The 27,900-nt window shown below is 44.2% G+C and overlaps 1 protein-coding gene across 3 annotated transcripts; it reads right to left on the bottom strand.

Annotated features, from left to right (window-relative positions):
* Positions 1–51: 51 nt before the first annotated feature.
* On the bottom strand, positions 52–27,869 carry gapvd1 (GTPase activating protein and VPS9 domains 1). Of its 3 annotated transcripts, XM_080499334.1 has the most exons (28): positions 27,731–27,869; positions 22,187–22,404; positions 21,689–21,956; positions 21,015–21,587; positions 20,828–20,911; positions 20,593–20,727; positions 18,841–19,033; positions 18,172–18,252; positions 16,429–16,583; positions 16,027–16,156; positions 15,664–15,789; positions 15,405–15,578; positions 12,595–12,732; positions 11,260–11,394; positions 10,466–10,585; positions 10,065–10,142; positions 8,992–9,338; positions 8,811–8,898; positions 7,264–7,335; positions 7,056–7,184; positions 6,847–6,973; positions 6,608–6,720; positions 5,577–5,736; positions 5,208–5,395; positions 4,657–4,870; positions 3,730–3,802; positions 3,396–3,593; positions 52–3,179 (listed from the first exon to the last, which is right to left on the bottom strand). In XM_080499334.1, the coding sequence occupies exons 2-28, from the start codon at positions 22,369–22,371 to the stop codon at positions 3,039–3,041; spliced, it is 4,425 nt and encodes a 1,474-aa protein (XP_080355460.1). In that variant the 5' UTR covers positions 22,372–22,404; positions 27,731–27,869; the 3' UTR covers positions 52–3,038. The 3 variants fall into 3 exon arrangements, with proteins under 3 accessions (XP_080355460.1, XP_080355462.1, XP_080355461.1); XM_080499336.1 differs by lacking the exon at positions 18,172–18,252; XM_080499335.1 differs by lacking the exons at positions 52–3,179; positions 3,396–3,593; positions 3,730–3,802 and adding an exon at positions 4,361–4,587.
* Between the last annotated feature and the right edge of the window lie 31 nt (positions 27,870–27,900).

Genomic DNA, 27,900 nt, shown 5'->3' with positions numbered 1-27,900 from the left:
TGTACCTGCAGCCGACCTTTTACTGAGAAAATATACCTGAAGAGGCAAAGGGAAAAAAAAAACTTCTGCTTTTATTTGTTTTTTTGTAAAGAATTACATAATGCATTAATCACAGTAAAGACAAACCGGATTTCCCCACATGTCATATTTGTGCAAGCTCACAATTAAATTTAAAATTAGACGCAAGATGTAAAACTTTTTTTTTTTTCTTTTCCATCTTCTTCTCTCCCTTCAGCCTGTCGGCTCAGTTGTACAGGGAGCAGAGCAACACTTCACACCACTGCTCAGTGGCTTGCATACAATCAAGGCTGAGAATCGTTAAAACAATCACATGAATTGTTGCATAAATAATTTGGTTGTTTTGATCAGTACTTTGGGCGTGTGTGTGTGTGTGTGTGTGGTGTTGGTGGGGTGGGGGGGGGTCATTCGTAGCTGCTACCTTCAGCTATCAGCGGAAACACTGAAACATAAGCCAGGTCCAAATAATTTCATCAGATCCGTGCAGTATGTATTTCCAATTAAAGTGACATCACATAAACCTAATTAGTATAGATGCAACCTGCAACTTGATTTTCCAGTGCATGGTTTTCTCATCAAATTGATTACGCCGACTCTGCGAGGAAGTGCACCGCACATACGGGTCTGGTGCGTGTGCTTCTGCAGGCTAATGGAAAGAAAAAAGAAAAAGAAAAAAAAAAAAAAACATCTTGTGATGTTGCCCGTGAATGTGACTGTTCATCAGCTCAGGTGCGTCATTTCACTACTCAACTATTAATTGAACCACAATATGGTTGTGATAGATGACTATAAAGGCCCGGACATAAAGAAAATGCACTGCTCCCTGTCAAATCTTGCAGGAAAATACATCTTTTTTTTTTTTCTTTTCTTTTTTGTGCAAAATTAAAACGAGGAGTTCCGATATCACAGACACAAAGCTTTGCATCCTCTTGCAGGCTCCATTTACTGGCCTGTGGCGAACACTAATTCTATTCTACACTTATGGGAGAATGTGCAGACCATTCAATGACTTCATGCAAGAGGAGGCAGAGGGTCAACCAGTCACACAAGCATCTCTCTCTCACACACACACACACACACACACACTCACTGGACAAAAGAAAGAAAACACTCACATACTACACCAACCACTTTAGCATGAACTGCAAGTCAGTCACAAGTCAATAGTGTTGATTATTTGCTCGTCTATCCTACCGTGTATTGTGCTGTCGTGCCATTTAACCCAGAAAAAGTAAAGAATCATCCCAAACTATAATACATGTGGCACGTCCGTGCACAAAAATGAAGCAGAGGATTTCAAGAGAAAAGGAGCTTTAGTCGTTTCTGGTTAATTAAAGACATGCTTGTACTAGAATTGGAAAGATACAGTGACACTGGGAGATCACAGCACGCCAAATGGGGAGCAAAAAAAACCAAACAAAACGTAAGTGCACATAAACACGAGTCCCTTTCTTGAACTTATGAGGAGGTAGAGAACCGATATCCGATAGTTTACTCGTCGACCCGAGTGGACACACGTGGCATCTCAGGCATCAGAAACTGAAACGCGTTTTGCTCACGAGACAAAGGCTTGAGTTAATTAAGGGTGATGTGACCACAACAAGCAACACAGCAGCTCAGAATCTCCCGTTTCTCCTCAGTTCCCCCCTCGCAGCTCCAACGATTTTTAAACCAGTGCAAAAAAAGTGATCCAGTCCTCAACCAATGCAGGACAGCTACCGCGTATGACATCAGGATCATTGGTTTCAACTCTGAGGTAGGATCCAGCAACACCAGAGGGGAATTTTGTTCGAACTTGAGTGCATTTAAAGGGACAATAAGAGATGCGGCCATTTCTATGTTCCCCGGTTCCTAAGGATTCTCAGTGAAGTGCGGTTGGCCCGTTTTGTTTTGTTCTTTTCTGTTTTGTGGAGGAGTAATGCCTACATTTTGTTGGGGGGGGGGGAGAGAAAAGAAAAAAAAAAAAACTCAAACTACCTGTACAGAGCGCCCCACGTCAAAGGCACTATTTTCAATATTTCCACAAATGCCGCAACTACTCTGTGCACGAGTTGACCCTGTAAGCCGTAAGTCGACGCCAAGGTGCCTCCTGGACTCGTCTCGGCAAGTTTCATTTGAGAATATCACTCGCCTCAGACATCTCGAATGGGCTTGATATGTATATTCACTGCTTCTTTCTTTTTTTTAAAAACTAGATAAACAAAGCATTAAATAGAATGATGGAAATAAATACATTTCGTTTCATATAAATACGTGGGCCCTTTTGTCCAAAAATGCTGCATGTTTGGGAATATAACAAAAGTAAACAGTTTATGGAATAAGCTGCCCTACAGTTCGAAACACTAATCTTATGAGTAGTACGGTTAATTGTGAATTGATCTCAGTGTTTATGAGTCTGTAAATCCCACCAGTAACTATCACTCACAGTAAATCCCCACGTCACAATGCGTTTAATGAACATTGTATTGTAATTTAATTGGAAGCCCTTTTCTCTCACCCGGGGGGGAAAAAAAAAAAAAAAGAAAAGGAAAAAAAAAAAAAAAAAAGATCGGCGATCACATCAAGGAAGTCTGGTCCCTTTAAATAGGATTATCGTTTCAGTTGATTTAACGTCATATTTGTAATTGTGTATATAAAATTTCTAACACAGACCCCAAAAGGAAACCTGACAGGAGAGACAAACAGATTAAAGGAAGGAGGGAAAAAAAAAAATTATTTCAAAATCACGTTCGAAGTTTACACGTTGCCAATTTTTTTTCCCCCAAGGCCGTTTTTTTTGTTGTTGTTGTTTTTTTTGTTTGTTTTTTTCAGCACGGCTAAAACCTGGATTTGTCCACATACGTACAGTAATATATATTTTGTAATCTTTCAACGTCTCTGGCTATGTACAAGCTATACAAATAAAGAGCCGGCGGACGGCCAGGTTTCGTCGGCTGTGCAGAGGGAGCAGTTGGTTGGGAAGTCTCCCAGTCTCCCGGCTCCTTCCCCCGCAGTCTGCCCATACAGGTGGCTGTTCTGCTTCACTTGCGATCGTCGATGGTCTTAATGAATTCCACCGCCGCGGTGAACTGCATCCACCAATAGCACTCCTCCCCACTCAGCCGGCTGGCGTAGAAATTATTGATGTACTGAACGGTGGACAGCAGGCAGGGCGGGTTTGCCTGGAGGGGAGGAGATGTGGGGATGGGCCCGCATTAGCCGCTCAAAGGAAGCTCATGCCACGCCGTACACATTGCCGTCACAAATATGGGGGAAATACGTGCACACGTGTTAGCAGATCTTTACACTTCATTGGGTTTACAGTCATTTCGAAGGAAAAACAGGCGATGAACAATGGAGGCAAACGTGATGAACCTGAATGAGTAAGGAAAACTTACCCTAATGAGAACAAAGACGAGCACGGGGACGAAGTCGTCTGCTCCGGGGACGGAGTCTTCGTTGGCCAGGCTGAGGAGATTCATGATGGTGGAACACATGCGCAGGACACACTGGACCTTGTCTCGTGGCGTCTTGTACGCGTTGATGGTCCTGATCTCGGACTGTGCGGACGGCCAGGGAGCTTCCTTCAGGTACACCTGCGACCACGCAAACTCATCAACTCACAACAGATGTTCAAACAACTTTCTCCAGCTTCAAGTGCCTCCTGCATGAATGTGAGGTATTGATGGGAGAGGAGGGGGGGGGGGGGGGGGGGAGGCAGTCAGGTGATACCTCAGGGACGAGAAGAGCTTTGTGATTTGCTGTCACAACTTTGGAGAGTCGCTGGATATGCTCATGGAAAAGCCTGCGTGTGACAAAACAAGTCGGAGTGAGACGCAAAGGAAAAGTACAGATTCTGTGTCAAATCACAAAGCAACTCTCACCAGATTAACACCTGAACATGATAAAGATCGTTGCTTTAATGTAAAGCTTCTCAGCAATAAATCTATATTATTTACACCATAAATGAATAAACCTTTTACCATCAGAAAGGCTGTTTACATCCATCATTTTTTAAAGAACATGCATTTGTGGGATGAGCAGCAGAGGTGAGTATGTAGCGATGGCCTATGAAATAATTCCTACGCCTTCTCTGTTTTTCTTTGCAGTCACTATCGACTTTTGCTTAAAGCTTCTGAAACTTTGTGCTGACGATCCCGTGTCTGATTGTCACCTCTCAATGGAGAGATGACAGCGTGGCGGTATATGCACTCTACTCAGGCTGCTGTTTTGTAAGTCCATGAAGGTTTCAACGTGCTGCTGCCTATCCCACAAATGCATGTTCCCTACAAATGTGGCACCATTTAACATGGAAATTCACAGGTTTATCAACTACAATGACATTAACTGCAAAGAAGCATTAAAACAAAGAAATAATTCAAACAAACGTGAGCTTTCTTGTGGTGTGCAGTTTAGTAACCAAGTGAACTCAAGACATCCATTCCAACAATATGCATCAATCCACATCCCATTTCATTGTCATCAGGTGTGAAAAGAGTGGAGAAGAGAAACACCGGGACAAAAGAGCTTCCCTGAATTCCTGCTAAGACGCTCTGCGCTCTGTTCCGTCCACAGAGCTCCACTGAGTAACTGCAGAAAAATCCAATAGTGTGGAGTGAAGCACTTTGTAACAAACAAGTAGATCTTCCAGCTACTCACTGGTCTCGGAGAATATCTCCATCCTGATTAGGGTAGAAGGCCAGTTTGAAGATGCGGTTCATAACGCTGCGCTCGATAGCCATTTGGGCGTCCTGCAGCTGGTCCTCGCTTGCAAACTGCCAAATGGCGTCACTGGCCATGGCGCCGTACAAGTAGCGCAGAAAGTCCTCCACTGCTGCCGTCTTGTCATCAGCTGCTGTGCACCCCTGGAATGCTGGAGGGGAGGGGTGGGGGATAAACTACAGATCTAACCGCGGCATTAAATATAATGTTTCCATTAAGACTACTACATTTCAATCAAATGTAATACAGTGAAATGGAAATATAAATGTCTCCATCATCGCCAGATGGTGCAAATCTTTCCTTGAAAACATCTATTTTACAAGTGTTGTTGTGTGAGGAGTGACTGGGGGAACAAAAGCCTTGCAAATCCTGTTTAGCATGTCAACACAGACAGACGGGAAGGTCAGGAAGCTCGGTACTCTGGAGGCTCGATATTCAATAAGCTCAGCCGTTGGTTGGTTACACTGAATGTAATAACACTCAAATACCTTTAATGAAGTCGAGCATCTTGGCCTCCATATGCTCGAGAAGGAGCCGAACACAAACAGTCGTGAAGTAGCGGTTGGCCACCTCCTTGTCTCTCAGCACCCTCTGGAGGAGCCGCTCCAAATGTGCCTGAGAGGTCTGGAGGCCTTGACGACACCTTGTTAGGTAAGCTATGTACGGAGCGCGCTTCCTAAAATAAAAAAAATAGGAAAAAATAGGTAAAGTGGATTTAATTGTTGTCGGCGTGCTCCGGGTTGCATGCAGATTTTCTTTCTGGCATGATGTATCAAACGGAGAAGACAACAAGCAGAAAGACCCACGGGGAAGCCTTGAGGGAGCTCACTTCATCTCTCCAGGATTCCAAGATTTACCTGTAATCCTCCGCGATGGCAGCCAGCAGCTTCCTGCAGGTGCGCGCGTCGAAGCGGCTGACGCAGCGCGTGGTCTCCTGGATCTGAGCCATCTGGTTCTTATCCTGGAGGTTGATGGCCTCCGCGAGCTGGACCTTCAGGAAGCAGACGATCTCGTTGTCTGGGACACAGTGCGACAGAGAGACACGGTGACAACGCGGCTCCGCGCTAACAAAGGAGCGGCTGCCCGCCGCAATCTAATCAACCTCCGCGTGGCAACGTGACAGACAGCCACAGAGGCAGGCTTAGAGTTTTAACCGATTTCACAGGATGTCACCCGATTCTGCCGTGAAGACCGTGTGGGAGCGCCGCCGCTATTTTTCTGAAGAGCACTCGTGTCCTTTCTGATGAAATCATAAACCAAAACCAATCTACGCGCACACGCGAGTATGATTATTAAATCATGGGATATTTTACTGACACCATATGGTAAATTCTCTTTCAACATTCTTCACTTCCGTCTGCTTTGCCCCAAAGCTTCAGAGGTGATTCCGAAGGTGAAGGTGGCACAGCTTTGGTGCTTTTGCTTAAGGACACTTTCAGAAAATTGGATGTTTGCCAACTTCACAGGCCTGCACCTTGCTCCCTACGGAGACGTGACAGAGGTCTCCGCTCTGGACGGCAAGTTTTACAAGAGCACTAACTTAATACAGTCTCCAAACTTGTTGTTCAACATGTTTTGGCTGAATAGTTTGTCATAATGAATGTATGTTATTACCACTTATTCATCACCAGCGAAGCATTAATATCTGTCAGGCGCAGGCCGGCATCGGGTGAACTGACTCGGACTTAAATGCAGTCACATTTTTCACTGCACTGATGCCTCAAAAAGAAAAATGCGAAAAAAAATGATGTTCACTCTGTTTGAAAAGACACTAAAAGATCTTTTCACACCCCCTCAATTCAGCATTAAAGCAAGTAGAGTAGAAAAGTGGTGTGAGCTGAGAAACTAATACACGATGGAATTGCCACAGGGGCTCTCGGGCTCCTACCTTCAGGATCCATGTGATCTGGCAACCCGTTCCGAGTGGTTGCCGGAGCCATGATGGGAAGAGCCACAGAGTCTGCAGAGCACAAGGCCAGTCTCAACTTCTTCTTTGCATCACTGCAAGACAAACCACAGCATGTTTTTTTTTTTTAAAGCATCTGCTTAGTACAATCTATGAAAAAATACAAAGTGAATGGTTGTTTTCCAATTTCGCGAAGGGTTCAGTGTGTGTGTGTGTGTGACCTGAAAGAGAACTTGGAGTCATGCTGCTGCGCCGTCTGGCTGGCGGAGTCCGGGAGGTCATCGGTGGAAATGTTCTGCAGAGTGTCTTCTCGAGGCGAGTCGTGCACATTGTCCTCACCACAAAGATCTGTGGGGGGAAAAAAGCACACAAAATAAGAATCTTGTCTGCCAAAAGGGTGCGCATGCATACATTCCTGTTTTCTCCTGACCTCCTGCACCATCATAGGAGGCTCCAGCTGTGGCTCCGTCACTCGGGCTGGTCCTCTTAATATTCCTGTACTTGTTTAGGATGTCTTCTGCTGCCTGGGCCTGAGAGTTCTGTCTGGGCACGGGGTCATCTGAAAGATTCAATCACATTAAAATTTAATTCACAATGTTGCTTCTATTTCAGTAGTGATAAGACGGCTCATCGCTGACCTTGTGGAAGACATTCTTGGTTGATGTCGTCTTTCTCCTGTTTGTCTCTTTTCCTAAATGCAGCAATTGGAGCTTTGAGGGGGAAAAAAACAACACAATGACTTACAGACACAAAGCAAAATCACTTTCACTATTGATGACAAGCTGATTGTGGGTCATCTGCGGTCAGCCACTGAGGTGTTTCTTCAGTATCTTTAAACAAGCCGTAGTTTAAATGGAAAATCTCAATGTGATGCATGGCACCAAAACAGTATCGCACAAGTCTCATGTAAAACTTTACCAAGAAAGAAGCCAAAGAAAACATTCAGATGGTGAAGTGTACATTTTGTTCACAGCAGAATATCACAGCGGTCCACTGTAACCTGTTACGAAAGGTTAAGTGTATGTCGGAGTAGACAATCAGACTGCCGCTCAGCCTTTTAACACAAAGACGCCAACAGGACAAACAAAGTGACATACGCTGGAGAACGTTGGGTGAAACACCTACATTGATATTCTGTGTTCTGCGTACGGTAAAATGAAGAAATAAAATGGAGAGGGAGGATGACAAAACGGATGCATGGATGAGGAGTGTGAGCGTGTCAACTCAGGCCACACCATGTCACGTCACAGATCTACGGCTCTAAAGGCAGCAGCTATAAAGCAGCATGGCACGCAGCCGCTGGCTCCGGCAGTAAAGCTCGCTCAATGACGACAGCGCGAAAGCGTTACCTGGGACATCACTCTCAGCCGTCCAATACAGCACTGTGAGGAACACAACAGACAGGGTTGGCCTTTCAAGCACGGGCTGCCACTTCGAGGGTCAGCGGACTGTGCATCACCGTGCACAGCAACAGGACAAACACAACGGGCTGGACGTCACACTGGTGGTTTGGAAACCACGGCTTTCCATATTATGCGCACAGCCCGCCATTTTCAGAATGTCAATTTATTGTTTACTTAAGAAATACCATTATCTCAAAGAGTAATAAGCAGTCATTCCATGTGGGCACAGCTCATTATTTCGCAGACAGATGTATGAGAGATGGTCGCAGAGTAGAACTGCAACAAGAGATGTGTCATCTATCAGTGCTGATGACAGAGAGGTCTATCTAATGACCATTAGCCGCTGGCTGACAGCACTGCTGGGAGGGCTACAACCATACAATCTACACAGCTAAAGCTCCTCTGATGACTGATTAGCTTTGAAAAGTCTATATAAATCTGCGGCTAGTGAGACCTGAGAGAAAAAGGACTGGACACGTCTCTGGAGTAACTTCAAACAACAAGAAACATCATTTTCCAACTGGAACATCAGCGATGGAGGGGACAACATGGATCATCATTCTCTTTCTCACATTATAAATTGCTTTTTGCTCTGCTCTTTAAAGTGTGATATTTTCTGTCAGTTGTGATTAAGAGAACTTTTTCCCCTTCTCGCAACAAAAGAAATAAAAATAAAATAAAGGGCCGCGGCAGTAAAACATCGCTTTTAAATGAACCGCACTACATTTTTCAGTTTAGAAAAGAGGGCATGCTCAAAATGACCACGAGGCCTCGTCTTCTACCTTTGGGAATGGCTGACACGAAGCGTTTCTTCCACCAGGGTCTGTTGCGGTCAGACTTCTCGTCGTCACTGTCTTTCCGATCCTCAACCTTCAAACACAGAACAGAACATTGGTATCAAAATGGACGAGAGTATATAAGAAAGACGGTCAGTACTTGCGAGCCCCACTGCCGCTGGTTTACCTCTCCTTTCAGGGAGTCCTTGCTGGGGGACGAGGACGGTCCTAAGGCGAAGGCGCCGGCGGGGTCGCGCTCTTCCACCGCGACCCGCCGGTTAAGGCCGGGGTCACTTGTGGGCCGGCGGCCCGGGCACACGATGTCAGAGCTGCGGCTGCGGACCAGCCTGTCGGGGAAGGAGTGGCGCTGCTTGGTGTGCTCCAACTCGGCCTGCGCCAAGCAGTGGGGCGTGAAAAGAGAGTGGCGTGCCTCCGGCCCCAGGGCACTGGCTTCAGGGATAGGAGGGTCGGGGGGAGGGTGAGGGGGCCTGGCATAGTGCACTTTGGGTCTCACGATTGTCCCAGTGGAGGAGCCTGAGGAATAAGACAAGGAAAAAGATTTAGAGTGTATATACATTGTTCTGTTTTTGTTTTCAATGTATTAAATTTTTTTTTTTTGCCTCAATAGAATGTTTCTTTAAATGTACCATGAAGATTTTTACAAAACTTCGAGACAACAACACTTTCTTCAACAGAACAGTTGCCAAAAAATACAAATAATCAGCAGAAGAAAAAAAAACAAAACAACCACTTCAAATGTGGGGAGAGTGCTAAAGAGAGATGTTGGTGGGAGACGAGCCCTGGGTGTCGGTAGGCCACCTGTTCCAAGGGTAGACTCGCTCTCCTGAAAAGCTTCCAAAGGCAGCTTCGTGCCATGAGCACAGTGGGACGAGGGGACAGTGCCAAAGAGCCTGGGGTGAGGTCTCTCAACCTGTCATCCCTTCACCTTGCCACAGACACACAAGCCACTACCATTCTTCTCGCAACTACTCCCCTCTCCTGCACGCCAAACAAAATGCATCGGAGCAGGAACAAAGGCCGCAACGAATAATTTGGGGTCCTGAATTAGACGAACGAAGTGACATTTCACTTGCACGTCTAATAATACGTCCAGTAATTGGGGTGAGGGGTACAGCCACTCTTTTGGTTAATTTCACACTGCTCAAGCTGTTCTGTGACTCCACGACATTAGGGCAGGGATTTAATGATAATCATTTCCAGCTCTCATTGGCTGTGGAGCATTCGGAGAGTGCAAATTACCTTCAGCAGAGGAGAGGGGATCAAACATGGCCAGTAAGGAATCAGCCTGTGACGGTGGCGATGTCAGATGGTGTGCTCCTGCACAAACACATAAAGGACAGGAGACAATTAACAGAGTTTACTGCATCAAGTGCAAACACAGAACTGGGGTGCAAGTGTTAATTCAAAACGTGCCGCTATATCAATTTAAAAAGTAAAACACCCTTGTGTGCTTAAAGTATTTATTGCCCTTCAGTGCAACTTTAAACTACAATTACCTATTAAGCGAGCGCCACAGTGATTTAGTTGGGTGACAGATGTACAAGTGACAGGGATGGATCGCTCTGGCTGAAGCCGTTTTTACCAGATAGACACGAGACTGATGGCTTCGGCAGCCTAGTGGGAATGTGACAGTCTCCTACCGTGGCCTGACTCCTCCCCATCTGGACTGGTCACAGAGTCCTTCCCTCCAAAGTCCGAGCTACACTCTGACCGCAGGTCCTCGATCTTGTTAGGGATATCTTCTGAGGTTGCACTGATACCTGTGGCACCCACAGACAACAGGAACAGCTCTGGTGACATTCAGGACAAAAGTCACTTTGCAATGCCTCTGCAGTGAGCTGTTTTAGCCTGGCAGCTCCCAAATAACAGTGTTGCATATGCAAAGGCTTAGAAACAAAAGAGGATATTTTTCTCTTTAGACTATGCTGTATGGTTTCTCTCAGATGGGAACCCACTGGGAACTCTAAATTGGTAGCGTAAGCTCCCATGGGTTGAGGGAAAGGCACAAATAAGAGTGATCATCAGACGCAGACAATCCATCGGCTGAATCCCACGGGACGCTTGCCTGTGAGCTGAGCCAGGAACGTCACCGCTGGCTTCTTAATCTACAATACTACTTCATGCATGTCAGCGTAGCTCGTCCACCTGAGCCCATACACAAGACAACCGGCATTAACCTCTGTGGCGCACACAAAAATTCAAACTGACCCCGCTGCGCTGGTTAACAACCCTCCCGGCAACATGACCATTCTGTACATGAACAAGGGGAGCGAGCAACACAGTCATTTAAACCAAGTCTCAGGTGTGAGTCAATTAAGGACTCGCCAAAACAACAAAGAACTATGGAGTCAAAAGCAGAAATAGAACAGTTTCAAAGAGAAAAAGTACAGTGTAGTTATAGAAAAGGGCAGGGATGGGGTCAATGGATTTTTACCTGAAACAACACTGAGGCCTGGTGTGCTGGGCCGCGAGCTGACCTCTCTGACCTCCGTGTCATCCGAGGTACTGCCAACCCCAGAGCAGCTTTCCAGCTCCTGCAGACGCTCCTCCTGCTTCAAGTCCGGGGCTTCTGCAAATCAACACCAGAAGTAAATAAAGGAAAGAACAATCATTTTCCTCTTTGATTCAGGCATGACAGAGGCAGAGAGGTGTGCGTCTCTAAAAATGGGAGTCAAAACCCAAAGCGCTCATGGAAGTTTGCTGGAGGCGGTCATTCTGACTGCACTTCCTCCACGGTTATGATTACTTGGAAACCATGTGTGCACATATGCATGAAATCAAACAAAGCATATATTATCATGTCTTATAACTGCCAATCCAAACCATAAAGCTACTTTGGCCAATTCTTGGGGCGACCCAATGGAGCAGTTGGGTCGAACCCAGAGGCTCCATACTAACAGCAGTACTCATTTGCATGCTCGTTAGTAATAATGTGTTGGTGAAGTGCTCTTCAGAGTGTAGTTTTCTGCTGCCTGGCCATGAAACAAGCGCTCCACTTGAAGCAAACCCTCCGATCACACCGTTATTGAGCAGAATAGGAGCAGCAAACCCAACAAAAAGCAATAAAGACACTAATGCATGTCATTTCTGCACTGCACATATTGAGTTGGTGTACTACTTCAATTAAAATGAGGCCCAAGGTTTTCAAAGAAACACTTTAAAATGTTAATAATGCTCCCTACTTATTTCCACAAAACACTGCTTTACAAAAGGGGAGTCAAGCAAGTAATCTCTCAAAATAATAAAAGGTTCAATCTGTACTTTTCAGAGGAGACATCGTGGGGTGTATAAATTAAAACGTGGCATTAATATTCAAAACAACCACACAGCAGACATTAACTGGAGTGATGAACGATTATCACACAACAGAATATGTACACCAATCTTTGAGCAGCATCATGTTAAAACTATCCATATAAAGAACTGACACCATGTAAACTGACTGAGGACAGCTGCTGTCCTTGTGCGTTCCTCCCCACCGCTCTACCACAGGTGCAAACACACCTGGTGGTCCCTCTAAGGAAACTCTAAGCTGCCTTTTACTGGCACGGGCAGATCTGCCCTGAAAGACAAGCAAGTGCATACAAATATGATGACAGATGCATGCACACATTTTTGGTGTGGAATGTAGCGCAAAACCACACCTGGTGCCCCAACCCCCACTATATTCACGGAATAAAAACATGCACACACGTGCATTCAAACCAGAGGGAAAAGAAAGAACAATATCCAGCTAAAAAAAAAAAAAAAAAAAACCCTGGCTCCACACCTGAGTCGCTGGGCAGGACCTCCACACTCCAGGCCTCGCTCGTGGTCTCGGAGATGGTGGAGCCGTAGGGGTCCAGGAGAACTGAACCGGGGCCAGGAAGACACAGCAGGCTGCCAAGCATGTTCTCTGCAGCTGCCCCTGGGATAACAGAAATAGAGCGAGAGAGAGACAAAGAGTTACGCTCCTTCAGCAGCACACTCAGAGGTTTAGTCCAACAAGAAGCCAACAGTTACAATCATAGGAAAACATATGAGCATCCTTTAAAATAGAAACTCAAGCGTTTTATTGTGGAATATTCTAATTTTTATTTAGGTCACGGAAATTAAACACGCTGTTTGTATTCGATAAAAAGTTGACAGTGTCACATCTTTTTTTTGGCTTATATTTTCTAAAAATATAGAAAAGAACTGGTGTCCTGAAAGGTAAAGTGTTATGAACATAGTTGAAATTGGAAGTGTGAAGAAGAAGTTTTGTAGATTTTCATGATTCTCCAAAATGTTACAGATCAAGCAAAAGCTTTACTACCTCAGTCAACCAGCCATTGAATTCAGTCAATGTTGACTGATTTTAAAAAGCTAGTTTATTGTGTGAAATATTTACTACACAAATATTGGAAGCTTATAATTGTGTAATTTTCTCTTAAGATTTTCAAACAAAATATAAAAGCAGCTATATGTCAAATGCAAAAGTTCAGCCTTTTTGTTTTGAGAACGATTCAAAGTGATCAGTTAAATTCTTTCAGTCCACCAATCACTCACGTATACCTGATGATTCATATAGTGCATCTTAGTTAAAAATTTAACTCCGCCGTCACTTCTACGCCTTCAGGTATCACTTTATAAACAGAGCAAAACCGCAAAAAATATATTACAAACTCATGACTTGTTGGAAGAGGGTTCCGACAGAGTGAGCTTACCAAACAGGGACACAGAGGTCACGAGCATTTCATGCTGGGACCCACAGGCAGGTCCACCACTGTGCCAAAGGTCGGAGGTTAATGGTAATATCTCACCCTGCCTTGGCCCCCGGGGCCCTGACTTTGAGCAGCTGATTAAACCCGGCATTATTCAAAACCAAATTACTGTTTTGTCCAGCCTCCCACAAAGTCCTCAGCTCAAGAGTCCCTCCATCTCCATTTGGTAAGCTGTGGCTTAACAGGGTGGAAGAATGCAGGGGTTGGGGGGGGGGGGGGGGGGGGGCTAGCAGGTGTGAGTGGGAGTCAATGTCCACGGCTCATAACCAAAAATCAACCTGTGGTAGCGGCGCTCCCCCCCCCCGGTACGTAATGATTCCAGCTCGTAGCACACGCGCACCACGAGTGCACACGCATGCCAGCACCCGGGCAACAGTGTGTACGGCGGTTGGCGGGGGCAGGGCTCTCGTTGGCAGTGGGAGAGCTCTATCCCGCTGTCCGTGTTTACAGTCTTCAAGGTAGGGGCGCAGAGTACTTGTCTTTCAGGTGGATGATTAAATGAGTGGCACAACAAGAAGTGAAACAATTAGAATTTCTGCCTCATTATCATGGTAATCTTATCAGTGGGATAATGAGGTATTAATGGATATTTAATGTGCATCTCATAACCCAATCCCTTGGAGAAAACACATAAGGAAATCGCTGTAAATTCACTTAATGATGGAAAAGTCCCCCAACGCCATATTCCGAAGAATGAAAAATGGTGGATGCAAATGAGAAGGAACCAAGGTCAATAAGACTGCAGGGACTGAGTGAATGTCAGAGAGAGGGAGAGAGAGAGAGAGAGAGAGAGGGAGGGAAAGAGATGGGCAGGGGGAAGGCTGAACAAAAACGGAGGCAAAGGAGAGAGGAGGAGGACAGGGCGTGAATGAAATCCAGAATCAAATATTTTGACAACAGCTGTTGCATACTGGAGAATATCAAGTCATGTGTAGAAATAGATGCTTGACTGGCATAACTTTAGGTGGACTGATTATACACTGAATACTTTTTTAGGCCACTCTTTCCCACCCCCAACCAATTATTGCAGACACAGTGATGTAATAGTGAGCATTCTGGAGGTCAGTTGGAGGCCTTTGTGTGGAGACTGAATGTTCTCTCCATATGTGACTGCAAGGGTTTTCCTCCCAGAGGTAGTGAGTGACACACGTGAGTAAGTACGACTGTCTGGTGTTTGTCCAGGGTGTCCACAGATGCTGGAAGTAGGACAAACGATTATTTCATTAAAAAAAAATAATAGGAAATATTGTATTTGATGGCAGAAACACACCTAAAACTGTTGAGAGAAATCTTTATTGTATTGCACTTGGCAGATTGGTGAGACAATGGCCACTTTCACTTCTACTTTATTTTTATAAACCACTCATATCCCTGTGGTGAATGCATGTTTCAATTGTCCAACTTAAATACTTAAATACCCTTAAAGTACTGGTAAATTGACATAATTTTTAAAAAGATTTGATGAAATATGTAGTTTATTCACATGGATACAAATTTAGAAAGTCGACATCTTTCAGGACAATTGGACAAAACAATATTTTATGATAACTACTACTACAAAGCCATCAACTCATTAATGTTAATAACCAAGAACTGAAATAGAAAGTGTCCCAGATGTGAAGCAAGTCTGGTGCAGTTCCTGGTAGAACTTCCGCTGAACATGGGAGCTGCAATTCAGCGCTGTTTCACCCACTTACCACAAGGTGATGACATTTCCCTTAATCTACTCTATAAAATCAGCAAATATCTCCTCAAAAGTGAAACAATATCCTTGTGAAGGGGTTATATCTGGGTTTTTTTTTAAACTACGAAAAACAGTAACAAAGCAATGTCCCACCTGCTATTTCCTGCAGCCGATCTTCATCCATATTGGGGTCGAAATCGCTGCCGAGGACATCGGTGCTCCAGGTTTCACTGACCGTCTCAGAGATGTCCCGGTCGTCTGTCAGACCCATCATGTCTCTGATCTCAAACTTGCGCAGTTTGTCATCCAGGTTGTCCTGTGTGGTCGCTGAATGAGACACGCTGTATGTTAAACTGGGCCCGTCACTCTTTCTCCGGCTCTCAGTGTCAGAGGGTCCATGCTTATTGCTTACCTTGTTCATGCTCCAGAAGCTGAAGCGCCTCGACCCCGTTGCTCCCCGACGGTCCTGCTCCCAGCTCAGAAACAGACTCTCCCTCCAGGTCCAGAGAGGACACCGAGTTGGAGCGATTGGATGGACCTGAAGCAAAACAAAACAAAACAAAAAAAAAATGAATTCAGGTTTGTTTTTTTTAAACTACCATCAAGTTTTGCACAGATTAAACAGAACCTTATGATCTATAAACAATTTATCTGTGCACCACGACTGATTACATCAAAATACTATACATTACAATCAAAACAGCCATGCAAAAGGTCCAGATAACTTGTATTTTGTCGCCTTTAAGCATCACGTGTGCTCAGACTTCAGACTGACCCTCTGAAATGCCTTCCAGGTTGTCACTGCAGAGTGAGAAGCGCAAGGTTTTGTCTGGTTTGCCGTGCAGTTTGGTATCATCAGCATGCCCATCCCCCTGGGTCCCATCTGCCATCTGCAGGTTCAACACCTAGAAAACAGCAGAGTACACACAACACTTTTTGTTTATATCCGGCTGCAAACCTCCGTTGACAGGAGTAATTTTTTTTTTTGCTATTGGAGCCATTACCTCATTTCTTTTGAGTTAAATTAAATATCAAGCTCGCATAAAGAACGGTGAAATACATGGCACGGACTCTAAAAAGTCTTGCTCTCCTTCAGTGACGATAAAATAATATGACATTGGTTTTATCACATCATCATCTCTCCGGTAAATGAGTGCATTAATTCAAGTCCCATTACCTCATTTTCTGACATCATCCCGGGGACGGTCTGTGGACCGGTTGCTAGTGAAATCACCAGCACCTCCTCTGGCACCACCTCCTGAATGGACTCCTGGGAGCTGGCCTCTGCCTCCCCCTCCTGGGCAATGTTGGTACGACTGCGGCTACGAGCAGCTGTGGTTCAGTGAGTGGAAGTCAACAGAAAAGCAACCAGTATTATTGTTTGAATTGGAACAAGTAAGAGTTGGCAGCAACAAAACAAAAACAAACAAACTACCCAATAGTACTTGTGAAAAATTGACATTAATTGCACAAAAGCTGGAATACAGACAACTGAGACCCTCATACTCCATGCCATACCAACGAGTTGCCAGCGGCTGTGATTCCTATTTAATGAGAATGACTGCGAGCAGTTTATTACAGAGTTCAGATTTCAACATAAGCTGGAAAAATGTATTTATCAGTTAACAAAATAGACATGGAAAAACTTGCACCGTGATGAGACTATGCTCTGGTATGACAGAAGATGAGTTATCTCATTTGTAAATGTTAATCAGAACTTACTTTAAAAAAAAAAATTTGGTTAGTTTTCCAAGTATGAAAATGTTCGATCATTTCAGAATGTGAATTGGGAACTTATTCATTTAAGTTACTTATGTCATTTGAAAAGAGGGTTTTCTTTTTAATGGTATATGTTAGATAGGTTGCGATTACTGAAACAAAGAACTTGTATAACAAGACAAACACCACATAATCTGTTTGTATAATTTCGGAGATAAAAATGTGGATTCCAAAAAAAAAAAGAATCTTCTGCCCACTTAATACTACTTTAAAGACACATTACCAATATTGGAATTTTAGAGCTATACTAAACATAGTATACGTTTTAGTTTTACTTCTAAAGTAACACCCAGTTATCACATCACTAACCAAAATACAACGTTATCACACTGCTTTTAAAAGGAGAAAGTCTTTACAAACAAAGCTGTTTTCATTAAAGCATGAATTTTATTTTCTGTGATAAATATAATAAAGACACTCAGTAATAAAGAGCTGTTGCTATAATCTATAAATGTTGGTACCAGGACAAGGCAACACAGGCACACTCAAGAATTGGTAAATTATGAAGTCTAAAATCATCGGCAAAAAAGGCCAAGCTACTTGACATTTTTTTTGTTTTTTTCAAATAATGTCTCACTGGAGTGTTTTCACGTGACCTGAATTTGTGCCTCAAGAACCGTGAGCTGATAAATATCACACAGAATCTTTGATAGTATCAGTATAATTAAACTCACCCTTGCCCTGTGTGAGATAAGCAGATTTAGCCATTTAAAAATGCCAACAGGGTTGCAGATGATAAATGCAGAAGTTTGAGTTGCCTCTCTTTTACTTTAGCCACACCTCAAAAGGATCGAGGACTGATTCAATTCCTCCACTCTACCTGGTAATGCAAAGCCGTATTCCGCTGAATGAGGAAGCAAACAAACAAACAAAAAAAAAAAAAAAAAAGAAGGGGGGAGGTGGACTTAGAAGAAACAAAAGAAGTGAGGAAACATCCTTGTTCAAAATCACAATGCAGGGCAAAGCAAGCATGGAGGGCGGCAGTGCTGGGTTACAAAGCGTGGTTATTGTGCAGCCTGTAGCATGAACTAGTGCTTTGATGGCGTTATCCAGCAGGTGACACAACAGATACAATACGGGTTAAGCTCGCTCGCTCTCTCTCTCTCGCTCCACCTCTACAGCAACTCGACAGTCTACCCACCAAATGGGGTTACTAATGGTATGTGGGCAGACAGAGCGGCGCTTGTGGGGTCCCAGGATGTTATAGCGGCTAAGTGTTGTCCTGGTCATTCATTGGCAGCACAAAAGAGAAGGAGAAGGACAAGGAAGGGAGTTGGAAAAAGAATACAGAGTACATCTCAGAATTCAAATAGTTCCAAGTATCAATTCAATACTGTGTACAGAACTGTCATATTTCAAGCACAAGTGGTTCATTTCTAATTAAGGGGGTGTTGCTACAGCATAATTTGTCTTGGAAATGCTAATGAAGGTAATCTATGCATCTTTTCCATCCATTCCAATTAAAATTAGTTCATTTATATTTGGTAATTTAATTGGTTGTCATTTCTGTAATTGAGCCTCAATCCAGGCCATGCTAATTATCTTTATAACAAGCTGAGAAGTAGCTCATTAGCTTCCTATAAAACACAGGCTTTCACTAGCCATCGCCACTCAACTCCACTTGTTTACTTTGCTGCTCATTAGACACCATCTTACACTTTCAGCTTCAAATCATGAGATTTCTATAGAGCAAAATATCCTTCAGACCATCACATCGGGAAAGAAATTCCAAGAGATTGCAACAGACTCAGGACATCTGGAAATACGCCTTCCGAGATGAAAGAGGTGCGGTGGCAGTGAGAAACGATACCTATGGGTAGTCTGTTCTTCTTGTTGGCAGGAGTCGTGGCTGGGGAGAGCTGCGGGGTGTTGGAGGGGGTCAGCTCCAGGCTGTTGCTTTTCACGGTCCGAGACTGGGGCACATTGGCCAGCAGGGTCTCCAGGGCCACGTGCTCCTCCTCTCGGAGGTGGTCGCCTGCCATCACGTTCCGAACAAAGTCCACCTGTGGAAGAAGCACTCTTTGTTAGGAATGATTTCACATTTGGAAGACATCTTGATGGCAGGTTTGCACTCGCCAGACGCGCTCCTTGTGAAACAGGTCTGATTCGGAATGTCCAATTATTTGCAGGTTCAACTTCAAGATACGTTTCAAAGAAAGACGGCAACACTTTTATACTGTTTTTTTACGTATACAAACAAGGTTATGAGCATATGAGCTGCCTTCGGCCCTTCCACAAATGTGTTTTTCTATATTACATCAGATCAAACTACAGTCATGAGGCCTTTAAATGCCTCAGTCTTTTTGAAACATTCAATTCAATTATCTCCATTAACAAACTTTTTAGCCGTTTGTCAGATATTTGGCCAGTTAATTATAGGAGCGTTTGTCACACATGTACGAGGCCGTCATGGCCTACAACTGCAGGAACAAGTGACTTGCATGGCCGACTCTTTTGTAAATGTGATCTGCCAAGTCATAATCGAAGCACTATGAATTTAACAGTGAATTGTGATACACTGCAATAATGGGGACTATGTTAATGGCATATTTTGGGCAAGCCCATACTTGGCTCACTCCAACAATGGCTAATCTGTGCACAAAGTTTGGCTCACCGGTTGAAACCGGTTGTACTACTTTCTACTGTTTATTCATCTATTCATCTGCTACTCCACTTTATCCATCTCACGGTTGCTGATCCCGGCTGACTATTGACACAGGAGAGGATACACCCTGGACAGGTCACAGGTTCTTCACAGCACAAACAACGACTGTCATACAAACTGGGAATTTAAGGTTAAGAGTCTGCTATTAACCACATATGCAGGTTTTAGACTGTGGGAGGAAGCTGGAGTGCTCAGGTCGAACATACAAACTCAACAAAGAAAAGTCCATAAGCCCACTCTCACTATGAGGCCAGAGTGCCCACCACTGCAGCCCTGGCCTGATAATACATTGGAATATGTTGGCTGTTACAGCAAATGAAACTGATCTAATTACCACCGCGGCTTCGCTTTAGGTACTTCGAAGGTCAGTGGCACATTCACTGCCATGGCCACAGGATGACAGAGGGCCACTAATGCACTAACTGTACATCGCTTTAAGCTTAACACACTCATGGGCAAACAAATATGAGCAGCGTCATTTGCTATTTGGTCAATGCGGGTGCCGAATGAAAATGACCGCATCCGATTGAAACTAATGAACTCAGACTTTGCAGCAGCACATGCCTCTCGACGAGGACGAGACGACAAAGGTAGGCTCAGGACACTGCAGCGATTGCATGAAAACACAATCAACAGGACATGATATTAGATTATTGATGATACAATTCAGTTTGTTGGCCCCGTCATGGAAAGTCCAGGATGTACCGGCGTTTTTTGATAATTATCAGCTCCAGATCCTTTTGACTATTAACTTGGATAAAGTGGCTATAGAAGAAGAATGGATACCCGGTTACCTGAATAATCCTCCTCAACAGTTTGTGAACTTACTTCAAACAATGTTTGTTAAAATGATACATTAGAGTTGTACATAAACTTAAAAAAAAAAAAAACACCTACCAGTGCTAGAAGTTGATTATGTGTAATATAGACTGCAGTCCTGCTGAGGCCTTCCAGAAGGTTCATTGATGACATAGGTGGAGTTTCCACAGCTCGCCCTCCAATCACCACATCCAGAAAGGCGGCAACACAATTCTGCAATCAACGAAAAGGGAACATGAAAACACGATCAAACGCTGCAGCTGGAAAGAAAGAAAGAAAGAAAAAAAACAAACATTACTGCATTTTCACACACCTTATCAAACTTTGACAAGCTGCTTTTCCGTCTCGGGTCAGCATCATCATCAGCCATGGCCAACTGCTGCAGGAGCTGTCCCACCTGGATCACCAAAAAAAAAAAAGGGGGGGGGGTTATATTTCTACAGTGAATCATCGGCCTTCAGTTGAGAGGAAATGAAGGGGGACAACTTGCCGACACTCACCTGCATTAAGTTAAAGCGGGCAACTTCATTGATGGGCGCGTCTGAGATGATGCCATACTGCTCTGGGTTGACTATTGCTGGGCAAATGAAGCAGGTGAGCAGGAGATCAGTGCACATGGTGCGCACCTCGCCCACCTCCAGACGCTCCACACATGACAGAGTCTTGTACATCTGCGACACGATCCAGCGCAGGCTGTGAGGGAAGCAGTAGGTGTTCTGCTTCAAGTAGCCAATGAACTTGTTGACCAGCGCCACCAGCTTGGCTTCGTTGGCCTCCACGGCGGCCTGCACCCTCTGCTTGTAGCCCTCAGAGCCTTTCTCTCCAAAGCGCTCCTGCTGGGCGGGAGTCAGGCGCTCCGTCACCTTGGCGGGGTCCGTCTCCAGGTGGTCCTCGTCTTCCACCAGGAGCTGCATGATCGGCTCGTGAAGGGTCGCGGTGAGGAAGAGCTTCGCGGAATAAAGGCCCTCGGAGAAGAGCTTGAAGAGGATGCTGAAGGCGCAGGTCCCCCGTCGGAGGAGGCGGCGAGGGTTGTCGCTCTCCTTCAGTTCAAACTCCACCAGATATCGCAACACCTAGAAGTGGGCAAGCGAAAACACGCGTGACCCGGATAAGCGCCTCTCAACTTACTTAACCGCCCTCTATTTGCACAGTGGAGATGAGAAGGACCTCTGACCTGGAGCAGGTAGCTCTCGTCCTCCTGCATGATGCAGTTGCCGTACAGCGAGGTGAAGACTGTATGGATGACGCCCTGGGTGTGCTCCTGGTTCAGCCTCTCGCCCGCCACCAGGCAGGACGCCACCAGTCTGGGGTTCTCCCTCAACCTGGCCACAAACTCGCCATAGATTGTCTCCTGGAAGCCCAGGGTCTTGTAGCCGTCAATAAACTGCGTGTCTTCCAGCATTTTGGCATGTTGGCAGCATTCAGCCGGAGAGGCCTCCGCACTGCAGGACAGAGATTTCATTACACGCTTGCAACGCACAAGTCTTACACAACCACATGATTTCATTTTACATTTCGTTTCACCAGTGAAAGTGGCGGCGCTAAAAGAAAAATCTTTTTTTTTTTAATGTGGTTATGACGACATACAACCTGATTGTGAGTAATCAGCGAAATTAAATTCAAACGGATGAAAAAAAAAAAACAAGGCGTGAACAGCGACGCCAGGTCTTACCTAGTGAGAATAAGACGGTCGAGGTTGATCCTTTGCTGCTTGGCGATCCAGGCGGCCCTGTACAGCCTCTCGGCCGTCTTCAGCACATCACTGTTGAGCCTCTGGATCAGCTGCTTCTCTGATGCCACATACAGCCGCTCCTGCTTCAGGTGGTGGGCCAGAGTGCGGATGTCTGGCTTCACCATCTTCACCAGCTCGGACAGGCAGAGAGGTCAAATCTGCACACGGTGACAAGAAGCAATGGAAACAGGTCAAATGAGGCGCATACGTGGGAGGGGAAACTACGCAAAAGCTCCAACAACTGTGAATAACATGTCAAATTAGGCAAAACAATAAAAACAATAGAAGTTGGCTGTGTTGAAGGGGAACTGTTGTGCCTGTCGAGAGAAGTATGATCAGCTTTAGAAAGCGATTGCTCAATGTCTTCTGGGGCAACGTGGAGAGAAAAATATGCAAACATCGGGAGTCTCTCGGCTTGTGTCGCAAATTCTATTGAAATAAGCCCATATAAGGAGTTGCAAGACAAAGAACCTGAACAGGTCACCTGAGCATCATGAAGGCTGAGACAAAGAGACAGATAATCACCAACAGCCAACTTAAGAGTCAACAATTAACCTAACAAGCTTATCTTTGAGGGACTGACGGGAGAAGGACTGTCACTTGCAGCGAGGAAACACAGGCAGAGGGGGGACATGTGAACACTCAGCACAAAAAGGCCCCCCGTCAGCCAATATCTGCACTCCAATGAACTCCAGAAGTATTCTTTGTGAATGGTTGGCATTTACAAAAGATTAAATTATCTTGACAAATTCTTATTTTTTCATGAATCCTATTGGATATTTTAGTTTAGCCGAGTTTGCTTGAAGCTGAATCACTCCGATTTAAGACCAGCTTGTAATTGATGGTTGAATAATGCAAAAGAAGTGATGATTTGCATCCAGTGTGGTTCACACACTGGACCAGGAACGGGAAAAGCGCGCTCTTTCTCAAGCTTTGGGAGACACGACGCAACCGAAAATGCAAATCACTCATCCTTTTCCAGATATGCACAGCCAAAACATACAACCCGAGCCGAGGGCATGAAATTCAAAAGATTTCTTGGTTTGAATCCTTTCAACAAAAGCTTCTTTTGTGGCTGGTTGCTGACATTGAAAACACCGATTGAACAGTGGAGTTGGAGCTCTGGGATGAGAATGAGGGGAGACTGACGAGAAGTGCCTCAGAGTGGGGATGGCTGCGAGGCAGACTCTCGCTCGCAAGCTAACAGGCAACCACAACATTGGAGCTGATATGCCTGACAAATCAAATTGGTTATGCAGATTTAAACGCATAATGATAGGCTCGACAATGAATTCCCTGGCAAACCTAAATAAAACAGCGATTATGGATCTCTAATTACTCCTCTGGATTGTCATTTTGTTAGAAAACAGAAAACGGGCCAGATATGAATTCAAATACACATCGAGCATGATCATTTCTTTATCTGGGTAGAAATAAAAGATTATTTATGGGGTGCTGCTTCACATAATATTAGCTGGATAATCCTGCAATCAATGCAACAACAAGCTATCCTACACGGAATAAAACATTCAGCTATTTAGCAATAAAGCTGTTAAATATGCAACACCTTACTTCATTATATATCAATGTACTGATGATTGCATCCGTTTCAATGACACATTTACCAATAGCTTGATTCTGCAAACATAAAGACTGAAAGTCATTGATGTTTTTTTTCTTATAATCCAAAGACAAAATCTAAATATCTAAATATAACACATCGTCCTGCTGTAAGGAGATATCTAATAGCATGTATTTATAGCACCTGTAAATCCTTTACCGAGCACCACTAAGTGGAGTCTGTGATACAAGCTGATATATTACATTAATGTGCAGACTATCAGGAAAAATAATATACATCTAAAAGCTAATGACACTCCTATCAACATAAAATAGTCCCAACAGATGCCTTAAAATGTCCTGATTACATATGCTAGATGGGATTTAAAAAGGTAAAGGCAAAATGACTGGCTCTTTCTAGAAATATTTAAAATGCCTATGTGGACATATCCTGAGTCGTACAAATATGAGATGCACTTAAAATACATATGCAACCATCAATCCAAGTGTTTACTCATATCAACTTTTCAAAATGTGTGTATATTCTATAGAAAAGCAGCAGAGAGCTCGACCATGAACGGCCATTAAATAAGGCGCTGCAGGGATTTGCAGTGTCGCCTCGTAGTGAGAGCCCCAGGTTCGAGGCTTTCCTGCGCAGAGTTTGCATCTTTTCTCTATGCGAGTGGGATTTCACTGGTTTATTTTCACAGCCTCGAAACAAGAACTAGAAGCCAATGGACGGCTGTAATATGTAGACCGTATGCGAGTTCGTGTGATTGTTTCCCTCTGTATTTGTTCTGTGATGGACTGTTCTACTCTGCCTTCGCCATAAACTCCTCCGAGACCAGCACCGGCATCCTGTGTCCGAGTTGAACGGAGCTGTAGAGAATAATTGATGGACATTAAATAGCATGGAAATCCTTTTGTATTCAGTTGTTTCAAAAGCTCGAGGGCAAATTTATGAAACCCTCCGATTTCACCGTCAGTAGAAAAGAAGTAAGCAGGCCCTGTGTTATTGAAAACAACCACTTGTAATGTACCAGTTACTTTTCTTATGTCCCGCGGGGAAAAGCAATGGTAACTTCACTTTGGCTGGATTCCGTCTGACGTCAGAATGTAAACATCAACAGGTTAAGAGCCGACTTGTGCGTACTCAAGTCTGCATAGCTCACATACTTGGACAGAAGTGAAAAAGCAACTCGGCTATTAAGTGGCGAGCGCAGAGGTTTACTGCGGTTTGTCACAGCCTCGTGTGCCCCTCAGCTGCAACACAATCCACAGTGTAGCGCTACCTGGTGAGTCAGTCGTGGAGAGCGCTGAGGAACTCTAAAGCAGAAGAGAAACCAAACCACTGACGGGATAGTCTGCAGCTCCAACGTCGGTGTGAGACATGTACTGTCAACATCTGCTTCAACCCATGAGACGACAGGAACATTAAACATAAGTCAGAAGGAAAATATAAATTTGGAACTTGTTTTTCAAACGCTAATCATGATTTTGAAGAACTACACAACTCTACTGTACACACGAACCGAATCCTGAAACAAACCTTGTTTTTTAAATACATACTCTAAGGATTTCACTTTCTACAGAACGTATCTGTGGTGAGGAGACATCCTCTTCACACTTCCTTTTCCCATAATTCCCTACACTTCTCAGCAAGCAAGGGATGTTTGCCAAAGGCTTCTACAACAGACCGACTCACCTGCTACACAGTGTGATTTGGCTTTCAGAAACTTTGGTATGACTTTATAACGTCGGTCTCCATTAAATCGAAGGTGACAATCACATTGATGTATTTAAATTTACAATAAGAAAAAAAAAGGTATCCTGTAAGTAATCCAACTACTCAGCTGTTAATTATGAAATGAATAAAACTAAAGGAGATTTGAGAATGGGGATTAGGGATTTATCTTCTTGCTCTTGTCCCGTCTGCATACCACTGATGGCAATTACATTCTGGATAGGTTTTTAAAAACACTGCGACGATTACACAAGTAAGGTCCAGACGAGCACGTTCAGGTTTTTCCTGCCAACAATCAGGACCACCACTCCCCTAAAGGAATGCTTCACAACATCCACCAGTCCCGATGTAGAGCTGGGAAATCCTTTCATCTTGTGAGTGACACCAAACATACCAATTTCTCCTTTTTAGATCTGCATTCCAGTAAAAGCATGAACCTTATCGAAAAATATGAATAGCTTTTAACAACATTGGGCATTGTTGACACAATCTTGAACCTATTCTTGATTGAATTTAAATATGATGTGCAGCTACATACAGGGTGGCAAGCAAACAACTTCATAGTGAACACGATTTGATATAACCACGATCAAAATTTGAAACTCGTGTCATCACTATTAGGTTCAAATCAAGTTAAGATGGTTTACTGGCAAGAGAGCGACTTCGCATTTTTATTGCATTTCTGTTACAAACTGGATGTTTTTCTTATCTGAGGAATGATTTTAAATCCAGCCAAGCTTCCTAACAAACTCATAAAAATGAAGTAATTGATGCCGAGAAAACACAATATACAATACAGAATGAAACCGCTTCAGAGAGATCGTAGAAATCCTGTTGAATATGAATACACAAATATTTTACCCAAAACAAAACCTTAAACTTAAACGAGCTCTGTCACAATACAGTTGAGGTAAATGTTTTGACTTACACTGACAAAAGAAAAAAAACAAACAAACACTCGCTCTTCAGCTTGGTGTCCTGTTAACTTCCTGGAGGAATGAATGAAGCAGACTGGAGGTGGAGGATTACATTAAACCAAGTATAAGGGTACTAATGTTGGAATCCATATCAACAATACTGGCATTCATTCCCGTACCGACTGGAGAAAAAAAAAACCCTTTAGAAACATGTATCCTCTCAAGTAATGCATGAGTCCAGGAATAACTGTAAATCCCATTTCAAAGCAAAAAGAATGATCTGCTGGTCACACTTGAATATTAAAGTGATCCCTTGCTTAAACCTTGATTGACCCCATTTCCAGGCAATGTGCAGTCACCACGATATAGAAAGAGAGTCCCCTTTACTGTGCTTTAGTCACACCTGATTATCACTGTGCCCAAAATGTATTTACTGGAATGTAATATATAACTCATATTATCTCTGAAATAAGTCACTTGATGTTGAATGGGTGAAAGCTTACCCAGCAACTCACTGCATCTGTGTCAATGTTAGTGTAAAATATTTCATTTAACACATAGAAATGGGACAAATCACTACATTCAGACAAACATAAAACAGCTCGAGTGTACGAAATCAAAAGATACTGTGATATTACAAATTTAAAAACATGAATAGTGATAACTGACGGTGCATTTCCTGGCCTAAGCAGCAGGATCGTGTCTAACTGTACAATATACATGACTATAACTTTCGGCATGTGGGCGGAGGCACACTGGATACTAAAATGTAAGGTAAACATTCAACACCGACAATGTGTCCAGGTTGTTGTGTCCTTGGTTTGATGAAGCCCTGGACGACCCAGACTGACCGACTGAGGACAATAAATCACAAGAGGTTACGTCGATTATTCATTTCGCACGTCGCCTGCGAGCTTTATTTGCCTCTTTATCGCCGGACGAGCCGTGCAGCACATCAAATATACGACATAACTAATATTTAGCCAGCTAATTGCTATGTCACAAACTGATAGAAGTCAGACCGAGCCGTGAAAGCGGTACGAGTGAAGAAGAAGCTCGAGTTAGCGCCGATTTAACCGGTGAAGTTAGCCAATGTAGCCGCCTGCTAACGTTAACCAAGTTAACCCGAGCTAACGCCTGCTAGTCAAACACGGTCAGCTAAGCTAGCTGGTTAGCCGCGTTAGCTTAGCCTCGGGCTGCAAGCTCCCCAAAGTGTGACGAATGTGCCTCGCGACGCGCGCTAACGTGAATTCGGCGGCTTACCTAGCGTGGGTTACCCTGCGCTGGTTGCTCGCAGTGCCTCTAAGGGCGGCTGATCATGAGATTTGTGGCGTCAGGAAGAGGAGTTTGTCGGCGGTCAGTGGGTCTCACGGCGGCTGCTGCAGGAGCGAACAGGGCTGTCATCCGCTGTCATCACGAGGAGACCTGCGCAC

This window comes from Blennius ocellaris (assembly GCF_963422515.1).
Source record: "Blennius ocellaris genome assembly, chromosome: 7".
NCBI lineage: Eukaryota > Metazoa > Chordata > Actinopteri > Blenniiformes > Blenniidae > Blennius > Blennius ocellaris.
The sequence above is the reverse complement of the archived record's forward strand: the minus strand, read 5'-3'. Positions and strand labels throughout refer to the sequence as shown.

What these genes read in the sequence shown, in the direction of transcription:
- gapvd1 (XM_080499334.1), bottom strand. Translation starts at nt 22,371, where the DNA reads ATGGTGAAGCCAGACATCCGCACTCTGGCCCACCACCTGAAGCAGGAG. An exon ending in GACCGTCTTATTCTCACTAG is followed by an intron (nt 21,957 to 22,186) that starts GTAAGACCTGGC and finishes TCTGTCCTGCAG; the next exon opens with TGCGGAGGCCTCTCCGGCTG. An exon ending in GGAGATATTCTCCGAGACCA is followed by an intron (nt 3,803 to 4,656) that starts GTGAGTAGCTGG and finishes TGTCACACGCAG; the next exon opens with GCTTTTCCATGAGCATATCC.